Genomic DNA, 27,331 nt, shown 5'->3' on the forward strand with positions numbered 1-27,331 from the left:
CAAACTGCTGCCCTGTTTTCTCTGTCATGTTGCCTCTACAGTCATCCTCTTCCCTCTCTAATCATCCATCCCTCTTTGTCTATTGGCTCCTTCCCCTGCTGCCTATTATCCCCAGAAACCGGGAATTCTTAATCCACTTTGTAAACTTAAAAAAAATTATAGCTATTTAAATATAATTAGTTTCCTTTGTAATCTCATGTATTTTATTTCATTCATTTAAAAACATGATAAGAGTTCTGTAGGCTTCACCACACTGCCACAGGGGTCTGTGCCACACCGAAAAAGGTAAGATCTTCTGCCTTAAGCCATCAGACAGCTAGAAAAAGCCATCTCCGTCCCCTTGTCTACACTCCCTCTTGTCTCATTCACTTCTCTGCTTCTAGTGATCTGACCTCTGACCTCATCACTTAACAGAAACTCCTCCCTCTGAAGTTACCAGTGACCTTTTAATTGACAGACACAGGACCTGGTGAAAGTCTTCCTTCCTGACCTCTCTGCATTTGACATTTAACAATGTTGACCACTTTCTCCTCCTCCATAATTTCTCCTCTCTGGGTTTTTGTGACAGTGCTCTCCCTTGCTTCTCCTCTTACTTGTCTGAACGCTCCCTCTCAGGCTCCTCTGCTCAGTCATCATCAACATCATCACTTTTGTTTCACCCCCAATTGTAGATATACCCAAAATCTCTGACCTGTAGTCTTTCCTCTTCTTTCTCTCTACCCGTTCAGTGAAACTTGTCAGTTCTCATGGATTCAGTTATCTCAATTACCACTTACCTAGGAATAGATGACTCCAAGATCTATATAATCTGCTCTGGTCTGCATCTAGGATAGAATGCTGGCCTGAGTCAGGAAGTCTCAAATTCAAATCTGGCCTCAGAAACTAGCTCTGCGACCTTTGACAAAGTCAATTAACCTCTCTTTGGCTCAGTTTCTTCAGCTGTTAAAATGGAGATGATAATAGCCCCTCTCTTCCTGGGATTGTTGTGAAGAACAAATGTGATGCTAGTATTTGTATGGTGCTTAATGCTTAGTAGGCACTGTATAAATGCTGGCTATTACTGATCTCTCTTCTGTGTTCTGGTCCCATATCACTAATTGCCTTTTGGACATTTCCCATTGGATGTTCTAAAGGCATCTCAGACTCAACCCATCCAAAACAGAGCTCACTGTCTTTCCCCTAGACCCGCCCTTCTTCCTGACTTTCCTGTTTCTACTGAGGGTACTACCATCCTTCTAGTTCCCCAGGGTCATAATCTCTCAGAATCTTCTGTAACTCCTCATGAGCCTATCAATTCTCCCTTCCCATCATCTCTCATATCTGCCTCTTCTTCATTCACAACACCACCCCCGACCCCGTTTAGCCCCTCATCACTTCTCATGTGGACTATCACTATAGCTCTATAATTGTTCTCCCTGCCTCAAGTCTCCCCCACTTCCAGTCCTTCCTTCACACTACTCTGAAACCATGTTATTTTTCTTTTCTTTTCTTTTCTTTTTTTGCGAAGCAATGAGGGTTAAGTGACTTGCCCACGGTCCCACAGCTAGTAAGTGTCAAGTGTCTGAGGCCAGAGTTGAACTCAGGTCCTCCTCACTCCAGGACCAGTGCTTTATCCACTGTGCCACCTAGCTGCCCTGAAACCATATTCTTAAAAGCACAGATCTGACCCCATGATGATTGCCCCTGCTCAATAAACTCTAGGGGATCCCTCTTGCCTCCTGAATAAAACACAAACCCCTCTATTGGGTGCTGAAAACCTTTCACATTCTTCTTCCACCCTCCCTTTCCAGGCTCATGACACATTATTTCAACCCCTTACACAAGCCTCAGTTCTAGCCAGGCTGACCTACTTACGGTTCCCTATATTCAACATTCCATCTCGTCTCAGCGCCTTTGCAGAGTCCCAAATTCCATGTCTGGAATGCCCTCCCTTTGTCACCTCCACCTCTTTGAATCCCTGGCTCATGTCACTCTTCCTACAGAAGGCCTTTCCTGATCCCAGTACCCAGTTTCTGGTAACCCCCACCCTGACTACAGCTTTTTATTTACTATTGCATATATTTTATGGAAGAAGTGGGAAGAGACCAGAGCCTCATTTGTCAGTGTTCCCCCTTTTACCTTTGTATTTGCTTAACTTGGATATATGTTATTTTCCCTGATAATATATAAGCTCCCTAGGGGGAGGGGTTTTTGGGGGGTACATTGCATTAGTATACCTAGCACCTCACAAAATGAGGCTTATACTAGTTACTTGATGCTCCTACCCATTGGGAATTTATCACAAGGTTGGAACTATTTTGATTTGTAGATGAAACAGCAAGAATGAAAATGAATAAATTGTGAAGTGGCTCTTCATCAAAGGGTTTTCAAATAGAACTCTTTCCCCTCCTGGGTATTTGTTGTAAATAACTCATATTTCTAGGGAAGAATTGGTCACAACTGAGCAGCAAGAGCAATCTCATTAAAATAGATGCCAGTATGACAAACCTTTGGCAAAGATGCCCAGATCCCAGCCAAAAGACCACATATTTTCTTTTTTTTTCTTTTCTTTTCTTTTCTTTTTTTTTTTTTTATCATATTTTGAATAGTATTTGAAATAGCAAAACTGTTTCTGCCAAAGAACTGGACCAGTCTCACAAGGGCCCCTGTAAGGGCATTTGATCTATAGCTATGGTGGTTCCTGCATCCATCCCCGGCAGCATAAGACTTAAATGTAATTCCTTTGATGCCACTGAGGATATTCAAAAGTCTTTGCTGAAGGTGGCTGAACTCTTTTAGATAAATAAGTTCTGGTGTGTTTGTTTCAAAATTCAATCACATGATTCCATGTCCCCTACTTTATATAGGTCAAATCCTGCTCTAATTATATACAGACATTCTAGTCATATGGAAAGCCTTTGTATCTGCCCACAGCACACCGCCCTACGGGGCTTGTACTTCACAATGTTTAATAATTGCTTATTCACCGACCAATAAATAACATTGACTTATTTTGAGAGGTAGTTCTCTAGTGAGGCAGATCTCAACACAGACCTGCCTCTGCTGGACTCCCCGGATGAGGGTGGCCTCAACAACCCAACAGTCTTTTGGAATTAATGGGCCATGACTAGGCCTTGAAAAATCTTTGTTCCCATAGGTCAGGACTTACTACACCCAGGGCATGACTTTCACTGATGTGTGGAGTAGCTATGTAGTCTCCTCAAACGCCTCTATTGGGAGTGGTCACCACCTGGCATCGGCCTCTGGATCATCGTGGGAGGGTTGCCTTCTGATGTTTTCTGTACTGCTGAAAGTCTGATCTAGCATTGGAGTCCATCAGCCCTGCCCTGTGTCTGTCTGAGTCCCATAGAGCTTGCAATCTGTTTAACCCCTCACTGGGCTTCAGAGCTGTCTTCTCCGCTCTCTGTTCCACCCTCACCTGACTGTGCCACCCGGTGTCCCAGACTCCCTGTGCCCAGGCACCCACTGCTTTTCATGACTGGAGCTTCTGAACTGAGCTGGGCTCTGCACTGCTTGTGTCTCAGCATCCAGTCTCGTTGGAATTGTGGTGTCGGGGGAAGGGGAGGGGGAAAGGGAGGGGAAAGGCGACTCAACGGTAGCAGCAGTGGTTAGTGAATTGGCCTTCTGTCCTTTCACCTTTCTCAAAAAGCCTTGTGTCCAGTGTCACTGACAGACTACTTCTCTTGTTTCAGCTATTGGGGACATAACCCTAGCATCAGAGAAAGGTCCCTTCTTTGAGGGGAGTGGGGAAATGACTCTTGCCCAGATGAAGCTGAACTGATTGACCAGTCTCTCCATGCCTTTAACTCTACCCTTGGGGTCACTGACCTCTCTGGAAATGTGGCAGTCCAGGGCATGCTGCCGTGCATCCCTTGAGGATGAAACTAGGGTTTCAGTGAAAACTTCTCCTTCCCCAGTTGCAGCGCTGCTTCTTGGGGCTCGAATCCAAACAGGGGACTGGATTTGTACAGTCATATTTTATTGTTATAACCGAATTTAAAATCCTGTTTTTTCTTATTTTTTTTCTATCTACTCTCCCTACCCTTAACCTTCCCACTTCTGTTTCTCCCTTCCCTAACCCTCCCCTTCCCTTCATCTTGCTTCTTCCCTATTCTCCCTGTCCCTTCCTTCTCTCTCTAACTTGTCTTCCTTTCCCTTCCCCTCACACCCTACCTTCCCTTCCCCTCACCCCCACCCTCCTTTCCCTCTCTCATGTTTCCAGGTGCAAATAGTATACAAGCCAGTCGACCTGAGCAAGGTGACTTCCAAGTGTGGCTCATTGGGCAACATCCACCACAAACCAGGTAGTCCCCTGAAGAGAAGTTGTGGGCGGTTGGGTATAGTCTCTCTTCTAGGCGATCAGATATTCTCTATAACTGTTTACCAATTTGCCATATTTCCAACAAATAACCGTCAAAGGTGAAACACGTTTTGTCTGCCTAAGTGCTTTCTTCCTCTCTTTCCCTTGCTAAGATAACCAAGGGACATTTTCCTTGAAAGAATATGAAGGGGAGGGACATATTTAGAAATGAAGGGGATCTACAAACCAAGTATATTGATAATACTTTTTTTTTTAAGACTACAAAAGGTAAAGACAAATACAGATTTTTTTGTCTTAAACTCTGTAGTTCTCAAGGCAAGATGCATGGAGGATTGCTTACTGTGCCCTCCTTTAATGCCAGGACAGGGGTGGCCCAGGGGTATTCCTGGGGGGCCCAGGGTCCAGCAAGGGAGAGTGGCTTTGCATGGTGCTACACCTGTCATTACATCACTGTTGTCTGTACTGATCTTGGATGGGAAATGAAGTAGCTTACCCACCCACCCCCACCTCAGGGATCTCTTTATAGCCTTTATTCCAAATACTTAGGGACAAAGGATTTCTGTCCTGATTTGAGCCCTTAGAACGCTCAACAAATGTTCACCAAGTGTCTACTTGTGTCAAGGAACTGTAGTCTTGGCATTTCATACCAGGAAAAAAAATTCAGCAAATAGCCCCCACGTCCCAAAGGCTAGGAAGAAGCCTGGACTCCAACAGTCGGCCATGGGAACAGAAGGCTACACAGAAGCACAGTTCAGACCTGCTCATTGTTTTTGCCTGATCGTGGACATTTGCCAGAATTGAGTGTCTACTCATGACAACTATTCCACAAATGGTGTTCTTCCTGAGTTTGTTCTTACCCTGCTCTACTAAGAATAATGGTGCAGGTTATCTCTTCCCATGTCCAGGCTCCTACAATTGATGCATTTCTTTTTTAATTAAGTAATTTTTTCACAGGGTTTAAGACCGGGGACCACAGGTTTACAAGAATGTTGGGCTTAGAAGACCAGACAGGAATACAACAGGGTTCTCTTATGTAATTTAGAATTTCTAATGATTTGACTTGGGCTGGACTAAAATCTACCTTGGCTTGCTTAATTTGCTTAACTGTTCCATCTTTTTTTTTGAAATTTTTACTTTTTGAGACGGAATCTCTCTGTCTCACCCAGGCTGTAAGTACAGTGGCCACTCTTGGGCCCTACTCCACTGTTGATTGGCGTGGAATCTTTGACCTGGGCCAGTTAGGCAGCCAGGTGCTCCCCCATCCCAGGGGCTCATTATATTGGTGTCAGACTTAGTTCAGACACTCCATCAGCTTTCACCCCCCAAAACTCAGAAATCCCAAGCTCAAGCAATCCACCAACCTCATTCTCCCCCCAGGAACAAGGGACTACAGGCTTTTACCACAATGCCTGACAATTCCATTCTTTTTGGATAATATAAACAGGGCTGGGGAAACGGGAATATATTTCCTCTTCTTAAGAAAACCAACTATTTTCAAGCACTTTGGCAGGCATATGAACCGTTAAGGTGCTAATTAAAGATGAGTCTTAGCTGTATATTAAAATGGGTCTAGTAGTCCCTTTTGTTAGAGAGTTTGTAAGCTGTCCCTTCAAGTTAATAGGTAATTGTTTAAATGTCATTTGATTATATAAAATCTTTTATTATAATGGAATTTCACCTGTGAATCCTTTGTAGCTACCAGCAGTGCCTACAGTAAGGACTTAATACATTTGCTTTAACACAACTAGTAGCCTGAAAAAGATGCCCAGGTAACGACGTGTCTGTGTATGTGTGTTGTCATAGGTGGTGGCCAGGTGGAAGTTAAATCTGAGAAACTGGACTTCAAGGAAAAAGTTCAATCAAAGATTGGTTCCCTGGATAATATTACCCATGTTCCTGGTGGAGGAAACAAGAAGGTAAGAGGGGGAAAAGCTATGGAAGGCCAGAATGATGGGTCCTGGCAGCCTGTGGCTAGATATTAGTACACTATCCCAAGCCATGGCTTCCAAATTAAACACCATTATCCATTATCCTCTGGACCCAAAGCCGTGTCGGTGGCTGAGACAGCACCGGAATGGGGGAGGGGAATGGGCTTTGCCACTCAGTAGCAACAAAGGAGGAATGAGCTCCTTTGGGTGGGTAGGTAGTCCCCAGTTTAACTGAACCAATATGTGCAAATCAAAACTTACCCAATATGTAAATTAGGAAAAGGTTCTTTGCTTTTCCAAAGGATTCATCCAGGGCTCCTTACTCAGCACATTTAGGAGTTTGTTTACATAGCACATTAACCACTGGACAGAGAGGCTGGGGTAGCCAGAGAAAATAGAATTCCATTAGATTCGTGCTCAGCTTTTTTTCCCCCCAGAGCCCATGTGTGTGTTACGTACAACAGGCACACCTGTATCCTAGGTTTAACTTGAGGGGAACTGTGATGGGTCAGAGTTCTGCTAGCTAATGATGGGTCAGGTTAGCCTGAGTGGGTATTTTCTGTAGAACTAAAGTTGGCGAAGGCCACAGGAAAGGAATCTTTAATCTCCCACCAGCCCCAGGGATATCTCCCCTCTCATGGTGACCAGCATGTCAGGAAGTCTGTTGACCTAGAAACGTTCTAAACCCTATATTTCAAGTGGCTTCCGCTCTGGGCCCCTGACTTCTGTCATGAGATAGATGCATTGTTGGGTGTGGGGGAAGGGGGGTGAGGGGAATAGCATACAGTCTGTCTGCCCCTCTCCCAGAACAAAAATGAGTGGGCTAGACTATCAGAGTTTCTTAACCTGAGGTTTAGAAACTTGCTTTAAAAAAAATATTTTGATAACTACATTTCAATATAATTGGTTTCCTTTTTTAATCTTATGTTTTATTTTATGCATTTAAAAACCTTGTTCTCAGAAGAGGTTCATAGGCTGCTGCCAACGGGGTCCATGGCACCAAAAAAGCTAATAATAACTCCCAACCTCACTGACACCTAAAATGTCTTTGTACTCCACATCCTATGGTCTTTTGAGGCCTCTCTCCCCATATAGCAAAACCTCTTCGTTTCAAATACTACTCATTTAACTTTAATCAGCGGAATTGGGGCTGGCCTCAAATTTATCTTTGCATCCTTAATTTGTTTATCAACCTCATCCTTCTCAGACAATGCAAACAGGATCGTGGGTGGAAAAGATATTTAGTTTACTTGAGAAAACCAACCCTTTTCAAGCGCTTTGGCAGCACCCACTTAACATCTGGTTATGATGCTGATGAGAAATCAGTCTTGTCAAGTGTCAAAAGGGTATCGTGTCTTCTTTGTTCTTCATTCAGAGAAATCTGGAGCCCAAACTCTGCCATCCATATAACCAAACTGCCCTGATGGGAAGAGGCTCAAAGCCGGTAGGGGCAAAAAGAGGCCTCCCTTATAGACTTTTAAGAGCTCTTTCCATACATCCTAAAGAAGAAGCTTGGTAGTCAGTGTTCACTGATGCCACTTGACCAGCGAGATTTCTAGAAGTAGCAGGCATTACACTCTTGGGTCTAGCAAATTGTCTAGGAAAGATAAGGAAGAGTTTTGGTCCATTGCATGTGACTTGCAAAAGGTTGACATTCTCAGAGGTGGTTTTCTAAAGTACCAGTGTATAGTCTGTCAGCTAGCTTTGGGGTTAGATAAAGCTAAATCTCCACCATCTAGACAACTAATTGATTCAGGCAGAACTGTTTGGTGTCATCATGGAACCTGCACAATGGGTTTCCCATTGGCAGATGGCTCTCTTTCCAGCAGGCCTCTAGGAAGACAGAAATGAATTGCAAGAATGTTGAGTTTGGGAGTCAGGGAAACTGGCTTCCATTCTGACTCCACTTTTGCTATCTGTACTTCAGTTTCTAGCTCACAAAATGGAATCTATCAGACCTTTCCACTACTTATTTAAGAGCTAGATGGGGGAAGGAAGCTGGGGATTCTTCTAGGAGGATGGGAGTACATTCCTAACTTGGACAACTGATGGAGATGGAAAAATGGAATGTCATGTATGGAGTGCAGCTAACAGGTCACTGTGACTAGAAGGAAGAGAATGTGGAGGAAAGTAATATGAATTAAAACTAGAAAAGTAGAAGTCATATTGTGGAGGGACACACTGATTTCAGTCCATAAGGATGTGTTAGTTGGTAAAGTTGAATTGGTGGGAACCTTGGGACAAAGTGATTATCCTTGAGTTTATAATAGCCAAAGAAGGCAGTGCTGAGACTTTAAAGAAATCTGACTTCAAAAAGGGAAGTACATTCCAGAAAAGTTCAGTGTTAGGCACACTCCTATGCCATGAGACGCTAAAAGATGACTCAAGAAAAAGGGAAGACACCCTAAAGCAAGAATGAGTCCAGAGAAAGAAGATAAGGGGGGGGGGGGTCACTGAAGTAGCTCTCTGATGAGCTCGAATCACATACACCAGATATTTGAAAACAGGAAAGATACACCAAGAGGTCAGAGGGTACAGAAATATGGCAAAGACCTTTAAGAGCCGTGGCAAGAAAACAAAAGATCAGAATGAACTGAGGCAAAGGACTATAAAATATCCTGTTCAAGCAAGAAAAAGAAATAAGAAGGCTTGCTGCTTGAAGACGGCTTAAATTTGTTGTTGTTTTTAAAGACAGAGAAAGCAGAACTGCTCAAGTCCTATTTCGTGTCTTTTCTCCATAAAGGAAAATGAGCTTGGAGAAAGGGTAGAACAAACAAGGATAAGGGGGGACTGAAGTCCAAGATTGGGTAAGACTGGGTAAAAGAGGAGAGAAACTAGCTCTTCTGAATGAAGGCACACCCTCAGACCCAATTGGTTATATCCCCTCATGGTGAAAGAACTTCAGTACATTCGTGGAACCATTGTCAACATTCTTTTAAAAATCATAGAAAATGGAGCAGCTAGGTGGCACAGTGGATAGAGTCAGGAGGACCTGAATTCAAATCTAGCCTCAGACACTTGACATTTATTAGCTGTGTGACCCTGGGAAAGTCACTTAACCCTCATTGCCCCCCCCCAAAAAAAACCCCATAGAAAATGGAAGTGGTGCCTGTGTATCAGTGAAACATCTAAATGCCTCAATTTTCAAAAATGAACAAAAGACAGGTTCTAGAAATGACAGAGCAGACTGTTTGATGTTGATTTTTGGAAAAATTCTAGAACATATTCTTTTTTTTCCCCGAGGCAATTGGGGTTAAGTGACTTGCCCAGGGTCACACAGCTAGTGTTACGTGTCTGAGTCCGGATTTGAACTCAGGTCCTCCTGAATCCAGAGCTGGTGCTCTATCTACTGCGCCACCTAACTGCTCCTAGAATATATTCTTAAGCAGATGGTTTGTTCCTCCTTTAAAAAGGAAATGGTGATCCTTTGCAGCTCATGTTGGTATACCATAAGTCATACCAAGCTATGCTCTTTTCTTTGATGGAGTTATAAACCTAACAGGCCATGGAAATGTAGACTGCACATTTGACCAAGTCTGTCATGATATCCTTGTGGACCTTGTGGGAGAAATCCCAAGATGGATGGTGCTATGATTAGGCCAACTTGTTTTTCTTTAAACAACTGTGCTCAAAGAACGTGGATTAATGGTTGCCAACCTGCAGGATGGTTTTTGCCATCAATAACTTGAAAGAAATCTTTGAAGAAGGAATGATTTACAGGTGATACACATGCCTGGGAAGGGTGGCCAATAGATGAGTTGACAAAATCGAGATTCAAAAATATTTTCATAGACTAAAACAATGAGAGAAAACAAAGATGGTGAAATATGATTGGAATAAATTTTAAATCTTGCATTAATTTTTAAAATCCACTAATGTTCAGAATAGAGATACTGTTTAGCAGTAACTCATTTTTTAAAAACCCTTTTTTAAAGCAGAATTTAAGTTTCATATGTTCTCGGAAGTATTCTGTGGCTACTGAAAAAGCCTATTAGACAATAAATTACATTAACAAAAAAGTAATGTATTGAATAAAAGGGGGTTGGGGTGGGCCAGGATGGACTCAGGCTGATCTGGTGGTGGTTTGGTCTCAGGATTAGAATGAAATGAGACGGGGCAGCTAGATGGCGCAGTAGATAGAGCACCAGCCCTGGAGTCAGGAGTACCTGAGTTCAAATTCGGCCTCAGACACTTAACACTTACTAGCTGTGTGACCCTGGGCAAGTTACTTAACCCCAATTGCCTCACTAAAAAAAATTAAAAATTAAAAAAAAAAAGAATGAAATGAGACACTAATAGACCACCCAACTTTTGACAAAAATAAATTTACTTAACAGCAATATGAAAAAATGTATTCAGCAAGCTCACCACATTGGTTCTGGTAAATGCAACTTCCCTATCTCCACATAGAAATATATCTGGTCAGAAGACCAGAGATGAAGGAATGGGTACTCCTTGTAGATTAGACTTTTTATGCCTTTGGTGATTGAAAAATCATTCTATCAACTGAAACCTTGGTCCCCTGGATGAAACAATCCTGGATCAATCAAGTCATCCAATCAGGGATGACTTCTCTGCCTTTTAAGGAAAAAAACCTAGCTCAGCCCATGTGGTCAAGAGTGATATGTTGCTGCAAACACAGGGCACAATCACGCACTATACGTGGCCCTAGCCAAACCACATCTAAAGTTTTGTGTTCAGCTTGGGTACCATTTTTAAGAGGGACATCGAAAAACTGGAGTGGTTCAGAAAGGAGTAACCAGATGATTGAAGAACTCAAAACTACCATCATGAAGAACAGTTGAAGGAACCCAACATATTGAGGACAGAAGACTTAGAGGAGACGTGCTAGCTCTCTTCAAAAATGTGAAACGTTGTCATGTGACAGGACTTAAACTTATTCTTTGCAGCTCCAGAGATCAGAACAAGGACTAGCAAATAAACGGTGGACATTACAGAAAGATAGATTTCAGCTCAGTAGAAGGAAGCGCTTCCTAAAATTGAGACCTGTTTGACAATGGAATGGGCTGCCTTGACAGACACTGAGTTGCCTGTTAATAGAAATACTCAGTGTACAGCACCATTTTTAGGATAGGCAGTTCAGTGGTGCAGTGGATAGAGTGATGGACCTAAAGTCAGAAAGAACTGAGTTCAAATCCTATCTGGGCAAGTTGTTTATCTTCTGTCTGTTTTTTCTTTATTTCTAAAAATAGCATCTACCACCCAGGGTCATTGTGAGGTTAAAATGAGATAATATTTGTAAAGTGCTTTACAAACTTAAAACAATAGAGCATCATTAATAATAATAATAAGTTTGAATAATCAATTTTCAATTTATCTGAAAGTAAAGATGCTGAACAATGTTTTTAAAAATTGTGGATGGAATTACTATCAGAAAAGTACAATTGAGAGACCATTGGTGACCATCAGTACATAAATTTATGTTCTTGTCCCCATAAAAACTTTGTGAGAATAATCTATACATATATTGAAGGTATCCTTGATGAAAATATGAAGTAGGAACAGACAGGATTTTGCAGATGATTTTCTATAGCAAACTGTAGTCTATAGCAGATCTTCACAGAAACAGGTTGCTGAGAGGTATAAAGAATCAAAAATCCTGTTGTGTTTCTCAGAAAAAAAAAATAGTCAAGTAGAGACTAGATGGATAACCATCTTTTAGGAATACTGTCTAGGAGATTCTTCCTTTAAGAGGAAGATGAGACTGGATGATTTCTGTATCTCCTCCCAGTTCTGAGATGCTGTGTGAGAGAGAGAGAAAGAGAAACAAAGACACTTGTGGAGACGAGATATCTTCCCTTCCAGGCCTGCTCTCACTGCTGTGTGAGTACTTGGGAGGATGTGGTGTACCAGAGGGCTACAAGGTAGGCTGTAGTTTTTCCAAGTTGTATGCTTGCTGAAGCTGGTAGAGGTGTCTAGGTTGTCTGCTTGCTCTCTGGAGTTCTCCAGGTCAAAGCCTGGCCTTGCCTCCACCAGACCATCAAGGAGACTGCTAACAGGCTGCACCCTCTTATCAAGCCTGTAAGATGGTAAACATGAAAGTGGCCTTAGAGATCATGTAATTCACCTCCAAATGGAGACCCATTTGCTCAGGGATGTAATTGTATCAGCAGCAGGGTATGGATTAGAACCCAGGTTTTTTGCTTCTCAGTCCGTGCTTCTTCAGTTTATATATTCATCATACATTTATTTGAAGCCTACTGTGCCTGAGATACCACATGCTATAGATGCTGAGAGGATGGGGAGGTGGGAGGAGAACAAGACATTGTCTGCCCTCATGAATCTTACAGTCTAGGATGAGGAATGAGAAAAGCACACTAATAACTAAAACGTGAGGTAGAATCTCAAGGCCTTTCCTGACAAGTGTCCACATCTCCCAAGTTCTCCTTTGAGGCAGCTAAATGGTACAATAGATAATAGGTACAGTAGAACTCAGGTATCCTGACTTGAGATCCATCACTCTATCCACTGGACCACTGAGCTGCCTTTTTTTTTTTTTTTTTTTGGTGAGGCAATTGGGGTTAAGTGACTTGCCCAAGGTCACACAGCTAGTTGTGTCAAGTGTCTGAGGCTGGATTTGAACTAAGGTCCTCCTGAATCCAGGGCTGGTGCTTTATCCACTGTGCCACCTAGCTGTCCCCACTAAGCTGCCTTTTTAAAAATTGTGTTGGATACTGAATATTTCTATTAACAAGGGCCTGAGTCAGGAGACCTGGATTTAAATCCAGCCTCAGACACTAAGTTAGCTGCTAGTTAGACTCTGGGAAAGTCACTTATTTGTTGTTGTTCAATCATTTTCAGTCATGTCTGGCTCTCCATGACCACATTTGGGGTTTTCTTGGCAAAGATCCTGGAGCAGTTTGCCATTTCCTTCTCCAACTCATTTGACACATGAGGAAACTGAGACAAACAGGGTTAAATGACTTGCCCAGGATCACACAGCTAGTAAGCGTCTAAGGCCCAATTTGAACTCAGGAACATGATGAATGTTCTTGATTCCAGGCCCAGTGCTCTATCCAATGTGCCACCCAACCAAACTCAGTTACCACAACTGTAAAATAGAGATCATGAAAGCAACTGTGTCCCAAGGATTAAATGAGATAATATTTATAAAGTGCTTAGCACAGTGCCTGGCACAGTGGAGAGGCTATATAAAGATTGCTTCCCTCCCTTTCCTCCCCCTTTGCTCCTCTATCATTGACTGTCTTATTATTTTAAGGTTGCATTGATGCGATCAGTTGTTTCCTGATCTACTTCCTCTCCCCCACTGAATCCCATCTTGTACCAAAGAAAAAGCAGGCATGCAAAACTGACAAAATAGCCATGTCTCACAGAGTAGGCACCGTCCCAACCCTCTGGGCCTCACCTCTCTACCGAGAGGAGGGAAAAGTTTTTTATTATCTATTCTCTGGGGCCACGATGGGGCACTGACATGAATTTGAAGTCAGCTTTCTTTGAGTTTTTACATCACTGCATACATTATGCTGATGTACCTTTCTACAACCCAGCTCCGGTTGTTACCTCCCATCCACTGCCTTCCCCCACTCTTCACATGCTGTTGGAAAGAGCTGGAGAAAAATCACAAAATCGCACTGACTGACAAATTTATTTGGCGTAATCTCAGCTGGGCCTTTGTTGCAGCAGGGCAGTTCTTTCAGACCTTCCCAATGGATTCTAGGCATTCTAAACCCTTTCGTCTTTCCTCACACCTCCTATGGTACCAGTTTCGCTGAAAAGAATGGAGACCATTCTGAGAATGCCCCCCTTCTCCCATCCTCTTCATTTCACATTGCTTAGACACCTTCCTCCATTGTCTCGTGTCTCACCTGTTCTCATCCTCTCCCTATCTCACATGCCTTTCTGATTGCCAAGGCAGACTCTGCTAACCCAGTAGACTGACCCCTCTAGCATTCTCATCCTCAATCTCTCCCTGGCCGCTGTTCAGCTGGCTACAAACATGCTAATGTCTCCCTTATCCTTTAAAAAAAAAAACAAAACCTTCTAACCATCCTATCTGACTAGTTTCCGGCCTCATTACCAGTGATCTCCTAATTGCCAAATCTAATGGCCTTTGCTGAATCCTCATCCTTCTTGATCTCTCTGCATTCCTTGACCCTGTTGATCCCTCTCTTCTCCTAGAGACTCATCTCTCCTCTAGGTTGTCATGGCATTTCTCTCCTGGTTCTCCTTCTGTCTGACTACCCCTTTTCTCCATATTGATCGAGGTTATAACCTCTAACCGTGGGTGTTCCCCCAGAGCTCTGTCCTGAGCCCTCTTTACTTCTCCCTCTACACTATTTCCCTTAGTCGTCTCATCAGCTTCCGTGGATTCAATTTTTTTTGGCGGGGTAATGGGGGTTAAGTGACTTGCCCAGGGTCACACAGCTAGTAAGTGTCAAGTGTTTGAGGCTGGATTTGAACTCAGGTCCTCCTGAATCCAGGGCCAGTGCTTTATCCACTGCGCCACCTAGCTGCTCCTGTGGATTCAATTATCATCTCTATTCTTCTATTTCTCAGATCTATCTATCTAACCCTACTTTCTCTCCTGATCTCTGTCTAGTCTTTCATCTCTAATTGCCTGTCGGATATTTTAAACCATATGTCCTGGAGACACCTTAAATTCAACATGTACAAAACTGAATTTATTATCTTTCTCTTCCAACCCTCCTTTCTTCTGAATTTCCCAGTTTATTGCCTAGAACTCATCATCCATCACCATCCATCCTCCCAGTCTTTGAGGCTCCCAAAGTAGATCTCATTCCACCCCCCCACCCCCCCACACCCCCGCCTTGTTCAGTGCTCCACCCACCACAAATATCCAATCTGTTGCCAAATCCCATCAGTTTTATCTTCACAGGCCCTGATCACCTCACATCTGGACTGGTGTAAAAGCCTTTAGGTGGGTCTTCCTGCCTCAAAGTCTCCCCCCTCTAGTCTATCCTTCATTCAGCTGCCAAAGTGGTCTTCACAGTGATAAAGCACAGGTCCAACTATATCACTTCTCCTTCCATTCATTCGGTAAACCCAGAGATTCTCAATGACCTTCAGGATCCAATATAAAATCTCTTGTTCAGCTTCTAAAGACTTTCACAACCAGGCCACTTCCCAGTTTTCTGACCTATTACTCTCCCCCACTAACTCTACAATATGACAGCACTGGTGATCTTGCTGTTCTTCTCTGGGGCTATGTACCCTTTTGACTAACTTCCCAGGCCTTAGAAGGCTCTTCCTCCATACCTCTACTTCTCAGCTCCAACCCTGCCTTCCATAAGAGAATTCTTCTGATCCTCCTCACTGCTAGTACTTTCCCTCTGAGACGACCTTCCATTTAACCAGTATATATCTCGTGTGTACATAGCTGCTTGCATGTCATCTCCCTAATTAGAATGTGAACCCCTTGAGGGCAGGGACTGTATTGCAAGCACTTAGTACTAAGAGCCTGAAACTTGGTAGACACTTAATAAATGATTGTTGACTTAACCGACTTATTTAACTTTTGAGTCTTCCCATGTTTCTGTGAATTCTTCACATTTACCATTTCTTTTTTTAATAGTATTTTATTTTGTTCCCAATTACATGTGAAGATAGTTTTCAACATTCATTTTTGTAAGATTTTGATTTCCAAATTTTCTCCTTTCCTCCCCAAGACAGAAAGCAATCTGATATAGGTTATACAGTACAATCATGTTAAACATATTTCCATATTAGTCATGTTGTAAGAACAAAAAGTAAAAACCACAAGAAAGAAGAAACAAAAAAGTCAACAAAAAAAGTAAAAATAGTATGCTTTGATCTGCATTCAGACACCATTGTTCTTTTTCTGGATGTGGAGAGCATTTTCCATCATGAGTCTTTTGAAATTGTCTTGGATCATTGTTTTGCTGAGAAGAGCTAAGTCTATCACAGTTGATCATCACACAGTGTTGCTGATACTATGTACAGTGTTCTCCTGGTTCTGCTCACTTCACTCAGCATCAGGTTCATATAAATCTTTCCAGGGTTTTCTGAAATCTGCCTACTCATGATTTCTTACAGCACAGTAGTATTCCATTACATTCATATACCACAACTTGTTTAGCCATTCCCCAACTGATGAACCTACCTTCAATTTCCAATTCTACAGTCACCATTTCTTATGACATAACATTATTTTATTCTATTCATATATCATAATTTGTTCCACCATCCAACCATGATTTGGTTTATAGATTTTTTTTTGCTACCACAAAAATGGCTTCTTAAAGCATCCTGGCATATGGGGCTTCTTCCTCCATCTTTGATCTCCTTGGAGTATATGTCAAGTAGAGGGTGGGATTATTGAATCAAAGGGTATCAGTCACTTTTCTTTTCTTTCTTTTTTTTGGGGGGGGGGGGTGGTGAGGCAATGAGGGTTAAGTGGCTTGCCCAGGGTCACACAGCTAGTAAGTATCAAATGTCTGAGGTGGGACCTGAACTCAGGTCCTCCTGAATCCAGGGCCTGTGCTTTATCCACTGTGCCACCTAGCTGCCCCACTTTTCTCACATAATTCCTATAATTCTAAACACAACTTTGATTTTTAGCCTCTCACATTTATTGTTATGTTTTTAAGAAAAGAAACACCAAACTTCTTGCTAATTGGGGATCATAGCTTGATGATCTTTTCTTTTGTGAAAAAGGGAAGGGAAGGAAAAAGGGGCGGAGAGAGAGAGAGAGAAAGAATTTGTTAGGTTCATTCTATATGCACTGGATATACAAACACAAATTCCAAAGTAGCCCTGACCCACAAAGGGCTTTCATTGGGGAGACAACATATATAGGGGAATGGTGGCCAGGGTTTGAGAAGTTACAGAGATGGTGAGAGGAGTCAAAGAAGGATAGATTGACATGTGCTTTTCGGTAACAGTGGCTATTGGTTTATTGATCCAGAATTGGAAGGGGGAGGGGAGAGCAGGAACATGCACAAGACCAAAGCATCAGGTAAGAAGATGACCAGGGAGTAAAGAGGAACATGGTGAGAGCCCAGCCTAGATAGAATGGGCCACAGGAGGTAGACATCAATCAGGACAGTGGATCGAAACTGAAAGTTGTCTTGTAGGGCATGGGGTCTGGTTAAGACATCAAAGTGGCTGGTGAGTTAGTGCCTGCCTAGATAGAGTGAGACAACATGAAACAAATCAAGTTCCCCTTCTTGCCTTCGTCGTCATTGTTGTTCAGTTGTGTCCAACTCTGTGACCCCATTTGGCATTTTCTTGGCAAAGACACTGGAGGGGTTTGCCATTTCCTTCTCCAGCTCATTTTACACATGAGGAAACTGAGGCAAACAGAGTGAAGTGACTAGCCCAGGGTCACACAGCTAGAAAGTATCTGAGGCCAAATTTGAACTCGGGGAAATGAGTCTTCCTGACTTTGGGCCCGGTGCTCTCTACCTTCTCTTCCCCCCCCCCCAGCCCCAGCCCCCCACCACTCACTTTCTCCTTGTCCTCTTAACTCCTTTTACTGACTCTTATCTCTACTCCCTTTCTTTAACAGTTATGGCAGAATATTCTTAATATGAAAGGCTTGAAAAAATTATTAAAACTTGTCTTGCCAGTTAGTTCTTCAACCTTTCCTATGAAAGCAATATCTGAAAATAAAAACCAGCAGTCAGGAGGCTCATCTGTCTCAATATTTTCAGTTTAAACTCTCTGAGTCTTCTGAATCCTTCTCACCCAGCATTTCTTTGCACAGTGCCCAGCTGTTAGCTTATGATGCTACCTTTGACTATTTCCATGATAGAAAAATTTATGTATAGATGTACATACATGCATATATTATACATGTGTGCATGTATAAAAAACAAAGATGCTTTCCTAACAGTAATACCTTGAGGTGGGCAGCACACATATCCTCATTTTTCAGATGAGGAAAATGGGGCTGCAAGCCTGGGGTCTACACAGCAAGTCATATTTAGAGCTGGGATTTAAACCTAATTCTTTTTTCCACTCTATCAAAGGACCACCCAAGTGGTCCCTGAAATTCAGTGGTTGGAGAAAACTCTGTTCTGCAGTTCTTAAAACATCTTTTTGTAAGAAGGGTCTTGCCAGCAAGTTTTACTTAGAAATCACAGAATCCCACTGATAGGTACAAAGGAAAACCTTCTCTGACCCTTCCTACCCCCACCCAAGAAAAATGAAATATGAAGATCTTGTTCCCTTCAGTTTTCTGATATTGACTGGTTGGACTTATCTGCCCTTTCCATGTATGATCCCATTGTCTCAGACAAGAAGGCCAGTTTGTCTAGCAGCCAAAGAGGCAGGAGGCTTAGAAAACAGAGGCAGCTAGGCGGTGCAGTGGGTGGAGCAATGGCCCTGAAGTCAGGAAGAGCAGAGTTCAAATGTGACCTCAGATGCTTACTAGCTGTGTGACTCTGAGCAAGTCACTTAACCCCAATTGCTTCAAAAGAAAAAAAAAAGTGGTAAATAAGGCAGCAAAAAGAGTATTGGACCTAGTAGATCAAAGGTAAAAGCCTTTATTGGCTATGTGAACTTGGGCAAGTCATTTTTCCTCTCATAAACCTGTTTCCTTATCTGTAAAAATGAGGATGGGCAGCTGGGTGGTGCAGATTGTTTTGGTTCACTTCACTCACTTCACTCCGTCAGCTTGTAGAAGGGCCCCTGTTTTCTTGAAATAGTCTTTTTCCTCATTTCTTACATCACATGTAGTGTTCCATCCCATTCCTATACCACAGTTTGTTCAGCTGTTCCCCAATTGATGGGCATCTCCTTGGTCTCCATTTGCTTGTGACCACAAAAAAGAAATAAGTAAACAAACCAGCCAACCAAATAAATAAATAAATAAAGCTGCTAGGAAACATTCATATACACATAGGGCCTTTTTCTTTCTTTCTTTGATCTCTCTTTCTTTGGGGCATAAGCCTGGCAGTGGCATAACTGGGTTAAAGGGCATGCACTGTTTAGTAACATTTTGTATAAAATTCCAAATTGCTTTCCAGAATGGTTAGACCCATTCACAGCATAACATGCAATAGTGCATTGACGTGTCTGTTTTCCTCCAAGCCCCCCCAGCGTTGGTGTTTTTCTTTCTTTGGTTGTCTTTGCTCTAATCTGGTGGATGTGTGAGACAGAAACTCAGAAGTGCTTTAATCTTCATTTTTCTACTTTTTTAGTGATTTGGAGCATTTTTTTTTCATATGGCTAAGTGGTAGATTTTTTTCAAAATCTGAAGAATCAGTCCCTCAACACTTAAGATCATATTTCACCAAGAGGAAAGGATTTCCTCTGTTCTTGGTCTGACCTAGATGTTCTTCCTCTCCTCCTCTTTTTTTAAGTGCAGTTTTCACTTCCTCATTTAATATATTGGGGATGACTTTTGGGTGATTATCAGCAGTGTTGCCCTCACAATGGAGAGGCACCATGGTATAGTGGCTAGAGAGCTGGTATTGAAGCTGGGAAGACCTGAGTTCAAATCTTGCCTCTAGCAACTTAGCCATGTCCCTGTGGGCAAGTAGTTTAACCTCATAGTGTCCTAGGCAACTCTCTAAGACTTAAAAGTTTCAGCAAAAATGCTGCCCTGATCTGGTAGGTTCCTGTACAAGTTAAATCATAGGTCCTTCTTATTGTTGTTATTGTTCAGTCATGTCCAACTCTTGGTGACCCCATTTGGAGTTTTCTTAGCAAAGCTAACTGGAGTGGTTTACGATTTCCTTCTCCAGCTCATTTTACAGATGGTTAAACTTAGGCAGACAGGGTGGAGTGACTTGCCCAGGGTCACACAGCTAGGAAGTGTCTGAGGCCAGATTTGAACTCAGGAAGAGGAGTCTTCCTGATTCCAAGCCCAGCGCTCTGTATCTACTACAGCACCTATTTGCCCTCCATAAAGTTTTGAAAATGCACTTTTGTTCTAGGCTAGTGTTTCCCTTGGGCTGCCATGTGTCTCCACATCAATGCCAAGTGTTTTGCTGGTTGAGGTGATACCATACCTCTTTGCCCCTCCTCATTGTGGTGACTGCTGGCTAAAATTCAGGAGAAAACAAATGGTAATAGTCCATGTCAATGTCTTCTCCATGTTCCACGTCCCATTTTTAAGCATCAGTAGCTTTACTAGGATTGGCCAGAATTTGAATTACACGCTGCATCTTCTCATATTTATCCTTTTGTCTAATTTGGTGTCGATTTTGACTTTGTCGATTTTGCTTTAACAAGCCAGTGGTCTGACAGTTGATTCAAAAGCAACTCCCATATTGGTAAGCAGTCATTTCCTGTGTGTTAAGATACAACTTCAGTTTTCTAGCTGTTTTCAGTCCTGGCTTTCATCTTTTGACTCATCTTAAAGTTATTTATGGGCCTGAGACTTCTGTGTAATTTACAAGCCTGTACCCGCTTTCATTTCTGATTCTTCAACCATGTGTTTCAACATGTTTTTCACTGTTTTTCCCCATGCCCACTTTTGCTTTGAAGCCGTCTGAGTATTAAGGTCTCTGTTGATTCAGCTTAAAAGCTCCCAAATTCCTTCCTACAGTTTTTCTAGTTTCTTATCCTCTGCAATGGATACAGATAAGCTATAATTTCTTTCCTGGTTGTCGTTTTGCTTATATTCATCATAAGCACCATGAAATGATGTTTTCTGTTACCTTTGGGCTCAGGATGCAGCCAATTTTACCTCTCCTTTGTTTGCCTCTCCAAAGAGAATCTATTAGCCATTTTCCCATCCAGTTGCATCTTTCTTGTGTTTTCTGTCTTCATTTATGGTGAAAATGCCAAGAGTAATATGATTGAATGTCAACTTATTGGTTCTTGAACAGGGACCTCACCTTTAGAGTATCAACAACTAAATGGATGCTTATATAGGAGCTAAAAACAGTTTTTAGCATCCTCCAATCCCTTATTTATCACTGCAGATGGAGGACGGAGCTGCAGAGGACCAAGGGAGATTTAAAGTTTTTCTTTGTTTTGTGGGTTTTTAAGTGTTCATCACCTAATGGCCATAATACTGGGTGATGAGCCTCTCTCTCCTTAGCTATTCTGGTCTTTGGAAACCGAAGCCTTTTCGCCATGGTAGAAACTACCAGAGCCTATCCTGTGCTGTGAGTGTTTTCAAGACTATGGGATTATACAAACCATACGGTGCTATGGGGATGTGAGCAATTATTACCAAGAAAACAGAATTGGAAAAATCTCTTCACTGCGTTCCCTATAGGCACTTTTTGTAAAACTGTGACGTGTACTCATTCGGAATTTGTAATAAATTGGCCAGTGCTGTCACTTGCCTGCATTAGCCTGCTAAATCAATTAAGTACCAGCCAGATGGCAAGGGATGTGTTTCACGTATTGAAAAGAAGACAGTGATTTTCAAATTTTTTTTTATATTTGGCGATTTTGCTGTCGTTTAGTCATTTTTCAGTCATATCCGACTCTTCTTGGCAAAGATACCAGAGTGGTTTGCCATGTCCTTCTCCAGCTCATTTTATAGATGAGGAAACTGAGGCAAACAGGGTAAAATGACGTGCCCAGGGTCACACAGCTAGGAAGCGTCTGAGGCCAGATTTGAACTCAGGAAGATGAGTCTTCCTGACTCCAGGCCTGGCACTCTATCCACTGCAGTGCCACCTAGCTGCCAAATGGAGCTTTAAGGTTTGCAAAGCGTTTTATATATGTTTATTTCATTTGATCCTCACCACATCTCCATGAGGTATGTGCTGTTATTATCTCAACTTTACAGATAGGGAACTGAGACTGAGAGAGGTTTAGGTGACTTGCCTAAGGGTACACAGCTGATATTTAAAGTGGGATTTGAACTCAGGTCTTCCTGACTCCAGTTCCAGGGATCCTAGCTCTTCATCACCTCATTTCCTGTATTTTTTTTTTTGTTCCCCTCTCTTCCCCCTCCTTCTTCCAACAGAACATGAGCTCTGTCACAGAAGGGATATTTTTTCATTTTTAAGTGTTTGTCTTTCCTGTACCCATGGATGGGCCTGGTACATGGTAGGAACTTAAATAATTGGAGAATCGAATTGTCACTAAATTAAAACTGGTCACTTGGCATCTACTTTTACCAGAGTGACTATCTATACCTAGAAGTCTTTTTTAAAATATTTTATTTTTTTCCAATTACATGTAAAAATGTTTAACATTCTTTTTTTCTTTAATTTGGAGTTTCAAATTTTCTCCCTCCCTTTCCTCTGTGGAGGCAAACAATTTTATATAGAATATACATGGACCTGGAAGGCTTAAAACTGTTTCTAAACAGTTCTAAGCCTTTCCCAATTTAGGCTTATCACTTCCTTGTCCTGTTTCCTTTCCCTCCTCAACAACACACTTATAAAGGAATCAGAATTAATGAGGCTTGATTTGGGTGAGCCTATTTCCTATAGATCCAGGAAAAAAGCACTCAGACTTTGGTCTAAGGTCTCTAGTCTCAGCATGGTTAAAAACAGTCATGCCATGACACATAGTAGGTGCTTCAATAAACCCCTCCCTTTTTTCTCCTTCCTTTCCTCCCTCCATATGCTATTGTTTCCTAGCATTGTGAACTTTCTGGGGCATCAAAGCTCTAGTGCCCCACCCTCTACTGGTCTAGCCATGTGCCCATCTGTATCCCTTTTTCTTCTTCCCTTTGTTATGACTGCCTTCAACTCTACTCATCAGGAACTGGTTGGGCAGCTAGGTGGCACAGTGGCGAATGCACTGGCCCTAAAGTTGGGAGGACCTGAGTTCAAATCTCATCTCAGACACTTACTAGCTGTGTGACCCTGGGCAAGTCATTTAAGTCCAATTGCCTTAAACATCCAGGGCCATCTCCAGTCATACTGATGTATATCTTCCCACTGGACCCAGATGGCTCTGAAGAAGAGAGTGAGGTTGGTGACCTTGCACAGGCCTACCTCACTTAATTCTAATTCACTGCAAGTCATGACATCACTGATGTCACAGTCCTCTTTGAGAATGAAGGACAAACAACAATAATCAGGAACTGGCCAAGTGGGTACTGTAGCACCCCCATAGTATTGAGATGGCCTAGAACCATGGAGCCATAGTGTATAAGAAGTGGGAGGGGATTTGGGGGACCATTGAGATCAACCCATTCATGTTATAGATGAGGAAACTGAAGACCAGAGAGAAGTGCCTGGCCTCAGCAATTCAATGGTTGGAATCCACATCCTAGGCCAGTGTACTTTCTCATTAGCTATGCCTCACATCATAGGTGGTTGGAAAACAGTGGCATAAAAGATGATTTCCTCCTCTCCCTCCTCCACCTCCCTGGCATTTATGTAACACCTAAAGTTTTGCAAAGAACTTTGTAAATATTATATCATTTTATCCTCACAACCACCTTGGGAGGTTGGTATTATCATTATTCCCATTTTACAGATAGGTTAGAAGGCTATTGAGCAATTTGCCCAAGGTAACACAGCTCATGAGGGTCTGAGGTGGGATTTGAACTCAGGTTTTCCTGAATCCACTTCCAGTGCCACATGGCCTCATGGCCTCGTGGCCTTGTGGCCTCTCCTTTTGAATTTTCCATTTAATTGCTCTCCTCTGCATCTACCAGGCCCATGGCTCCTGGAGCATGGTTGTTTCACCCACCTTGCCTCAGTCCTCAAGCCTTGAGAGGCATCATGGCCCATTGAAAAGGGTGCTGAATTTGGAGTCAGAGGATGTGGCTTCAGTCCTGCTCTTGTACTTTCTACCTGGGTGATAGTGGTCAAGGTCACTTCTCCCCACTCTGGGCCTCCGTCTCTTCCTCTGTCCAATGAAGGGATTGTTCTGGGCTCCCCTCCAGCTCCAAGTTGTCTGATCCCCCACCCTCTTCTCCCTCCAGATCGAGTCTCACAAGCTAACCTTCCGTGAGAACGCCAAAGCCAAGACCGACCATGGAGCAGAAATTGTCTACAAGTCTCCCACCATGTCTGGGGACACCTCCCCCCGGCACCTCAGCAACGTTTCTTCTACTGGAAGCATCAATATGGTGGACTCCCCCCAGCTCGCCACGTTGGCTGACGAAGTCTCTGCCTCCCTGGCCAAGCAGGGCTTGTGATCTTGCCCAGCAGTGTGGTAATCATGGAGAGAGGAGAGAGAGAAAGAGAGAGAGAGAGAGAGAGAGAGAGAGAAAGAGAAAGAAAGAGAGAAAGAGAGAGAGAGAAAGGAAAAAAGAATAAGTGTGCAGCCCTTCTTCCTCTGTTCCTTTCCCAGCTGTTTCTCACAGATTACCTAATTGGTGAATGATTTAACCTGCTGCTGGCCTTTGTGGCTGTAGCTCCAGGACCTTCAAATCAGTGATGGGAATAAAAGCAAATTTTGTCTTTACAAATTGAATTCTTGGGGCTAACAGTTATAATAAATTTTTCAAAATTTTTTTTCAAAAGAAAGCCCCACCCACATTTCTCTAGGCCAGTTTGATCAAATTATTCCTTCCCCTCCTCCCAAAGTGGGAAATGGATTGCTGTTAATGCTGTTGCTGGTGAGTTCCAAGGAACCAGCCTGGTACCCATCTCCTCCTCCTCTTCCTCTTCCTCCCCTCAGTCATAGCAACAGCAGCAGTGGGTTTGAGACCTGCCTCACCCAGAGATTCACAGAGACCCCAAGCCACGTTTGTGTCAGCAAGAGGGAGATAGAGAAAAGTGAGTGGGGCACCTGTGCCCACCCTGCTATGAGCAGCAGAGCTCAAATGAAGACCAGAAGTGACAAGTTCTTATAGGCACGAGTGCAAAACCAAATATACAGGGCGCTGTTCAGGGGGACGTCAGAGACAACGTCTTGGCTGGAATGTTTGCTGAGGGGCTTGTTGTAGTCGCTGCTACTGTTTTGTTTTACAGTCCTGCGGGGAAGGGAGTCCTTTATCACCCTGAACTTGTAAACTGCTCGGGAATTGGTCTGGGCTTTCTGAAGCATACTGGGAATTCCTTCTCAAAGCCCACCCTATGCCCAGTGATAGGGTAGGGAGGGAGGACAGCGTGTCTATTCTTATCCCTTGACGGTACTGACTTTGCTGTGCTGCAAGCAGCTGGCCTTTGTTTGGGGGTTTTAGTTTGTTTGTTTTAGTTCTCCCCCGCCCCTTTTCCGTAGACCCCAGGGAAGGGTCAGATGCCAGTAGAAGTGATTTCCTTTCCCCTTCTAGTGTGCGGTGTCGGTGCCGTCTGGGTTCTGAAGGCTAGAACTGATTTGTCAATGAGAATCTCTGTTCTTAGGGCTTCCCTGTCATCTCTGTCACAAGTCTTAGGGGACCATGGCCTCCGGCATTGCGGCACAAGTGGAGACAAAGCCTTGTTCTTGACTGGGGCCGTCCTTCCTCCCCCCTCCCAGTTCTATAAAATCTGGGGGCCGTTGGGGCTCTCCAGCCTCTTTGGACTGCTTTGGGACCGAAAGGGATAATGGGTGCTAGGAAGCCACAGACCTCGGGTGACTGGAAAGAGGTTGATGCTGAAGTCATGTGCCGGTCCCTCTGGTGTGGCTGGGGGAGGAGAGGAGACACTGCAGGCTGAAGCCCGTCTTCTCACACCACTGACGGCCATCTTTGTACTTTCTGTGTGCCCTTGGGACTCTACAGTTTGGTGGTTCCTAAGCTCATCGCTTCAAAATGTGGCCACCATAAGCCATGCCCCCTTGTCCTTCTTACCCAGCCCCTTAGCAAGTCCCTGAGGGCCCTGCCCTCCGCAGTCACCCCCTTAGCTATACACGGCAAGAGGGAATGGCAGGAGCACAATCCCCCTACCCCTTGCGGGAGTGAACCCTAAGGAGTGTTGATCAGGTTGGGGACGAGAGCTTTCTCTTTGGGGGAGAGGCCCACCTTTGGGCTCCAGATTCTTTCTCCAAACCTTTGTTTGTCTCTAATGAGCATCTGTGGCTCTCTGTTTGGAATCTCTTTCTTTCCCAAGTGAATCTCAACCTTCCCAGTAGCCCCTTAAAAAGTCACTTTCTACTTCTGGGTAGTCATTGATCCTTGGTTCTATTGCTTCATGATTCCTTTTCCTTACAGAAAAATTGCTGTGAGTATTGAACTGATGTTCTCAAAAATATGGCTGGTTGAGAGAGCTGGAAGATCCAAGCCATTTCACAGGGTACAGATGGTGACCCCTTCCCACTATGGTCAATTATCCATTACCTATCAGTGAGGGCCCTGCCACTTCCAGACACAGTCACCAAATCAGTTTTCCTTTCCGCTGTACTCTCTCCCCAGGGAAGGTACCTCTACCTTCTCCTCCCGCCCCCATCCTTTCCAGAGAATGCCCTATCTCTCTCTGCCACTCTCCCCTCCCCCAACCCCATATTCAACTCAAAAATGCTTCTGTGTTTGAGTTGTGGAATAAGTGAACAGAGGCTTCTCCTTCCTTTATTTCCCCATCAACTTGTGGTGTATAGTTGCATTTGTCTTGTATATGCTTGGAATTCACCAGGGTGATGATTGTAAAAAGAAAAAAAATGGGAAAAAAAAACAAAACAAAACAAAACAAAAAAAAAACCGCATGTATCATTAAGTGCTTACAGAGAGGTTTCTAGCCCTTCTGTGCACCCAGGGGCAAATTGCCCCCATGCCCCAAGCGCTGTCTGCACAGTGAAACAGCTGCTAGAGGAAAAACTGAGTTCTTAGTGTCCTGAGACTGGCCCAGGCCAGCGACCCACCCCAATCCTGCTGTCTGCTCAGCTTTGGAAAGGTTTTCATCATCAAGTGTCCATTGGAGACAGACAGACTCCAAGCAGAGGGGAAGCTGACAGTCTCCGATTCTTAGAGGAGCAGGGAGTGGAGAAAGGACCCTTCTCTCTGCACTGGGGTTGGGGTCGAAGCTGCCGCAAACCTGGGAACAGGAAGATAGGACCATCATCATGTCAGCTGCTGACTGGGCTGCCTTCATTTCCGGGCTGGTTGCTCACAGCTCTGCCGTTGCAATGAAAAACTAGCGGTTCCCTGAGGGAAGTAAGCATGTGGTGGACCTTGCCAATTCTCCAGCTGTGGCATTTGTTTAAATGAACTTGAACTGTTGCACGGAGAAGGAATGAGGTCCTCCCCTGTCACTGGTGACACAGAGAAGGGCTCGGGCCCCACCCTTCCCCCTTGGAGAAACATACCAGTGGGGCCTCTTGCAGCCAG

General features: G+C 43.4%; 1 protein-coding gene across 12 annotated transcripts in view; it reads left to right on the plus strand.

Moving 5' to 3' along the window:
• The window catches only part of MAPT (microtubule associated protein tau), a 166,847-nt gene extending 140,126 nt beyond the window's left edge, over positions 1–26,721 (plus strand). For all 12 annotated transcript variants that reach the window (XM_044002566.1, XM_044002568.1, XM_044002573.1 and 9 more), the window contains 3 exons: positions 4,223–4,304; positions 6,125–6,237; positions 24,068–26,721. In XM_044002566.1, coding sequence (XP_043858501.1) covers positions 4,223–4,304; positions 6,125–6,237; positions 24,068–24,283 — 411 coding nt within the window. In that variant the 3' untranslated portion in view covers positions 24,284–26,721. The remainder of the gene's footprint in view (positions 1–4,222; positions 4,305–6,124; positions 6,238–24,067) is intronic.
• Positions 26,722–27,331: the final 610 nt, after the last annotated feature.

Source organism: Dromiciops gliroides, chromosome 4, assembly GCF_019393635.1.
Source record: "Dromiciops gliroides isolate mDroGli1 chromosome 4, mDroGli1.pri, whole genome shotgun sequence".
In the NCBI taxonomy this organism is placed as follows: Eukaryota; Metazoa; Chordata; class Mammalia; order Microbiotheria; family Microbiotheriidae; genus Dromiciops; species Dromiciops gliroides.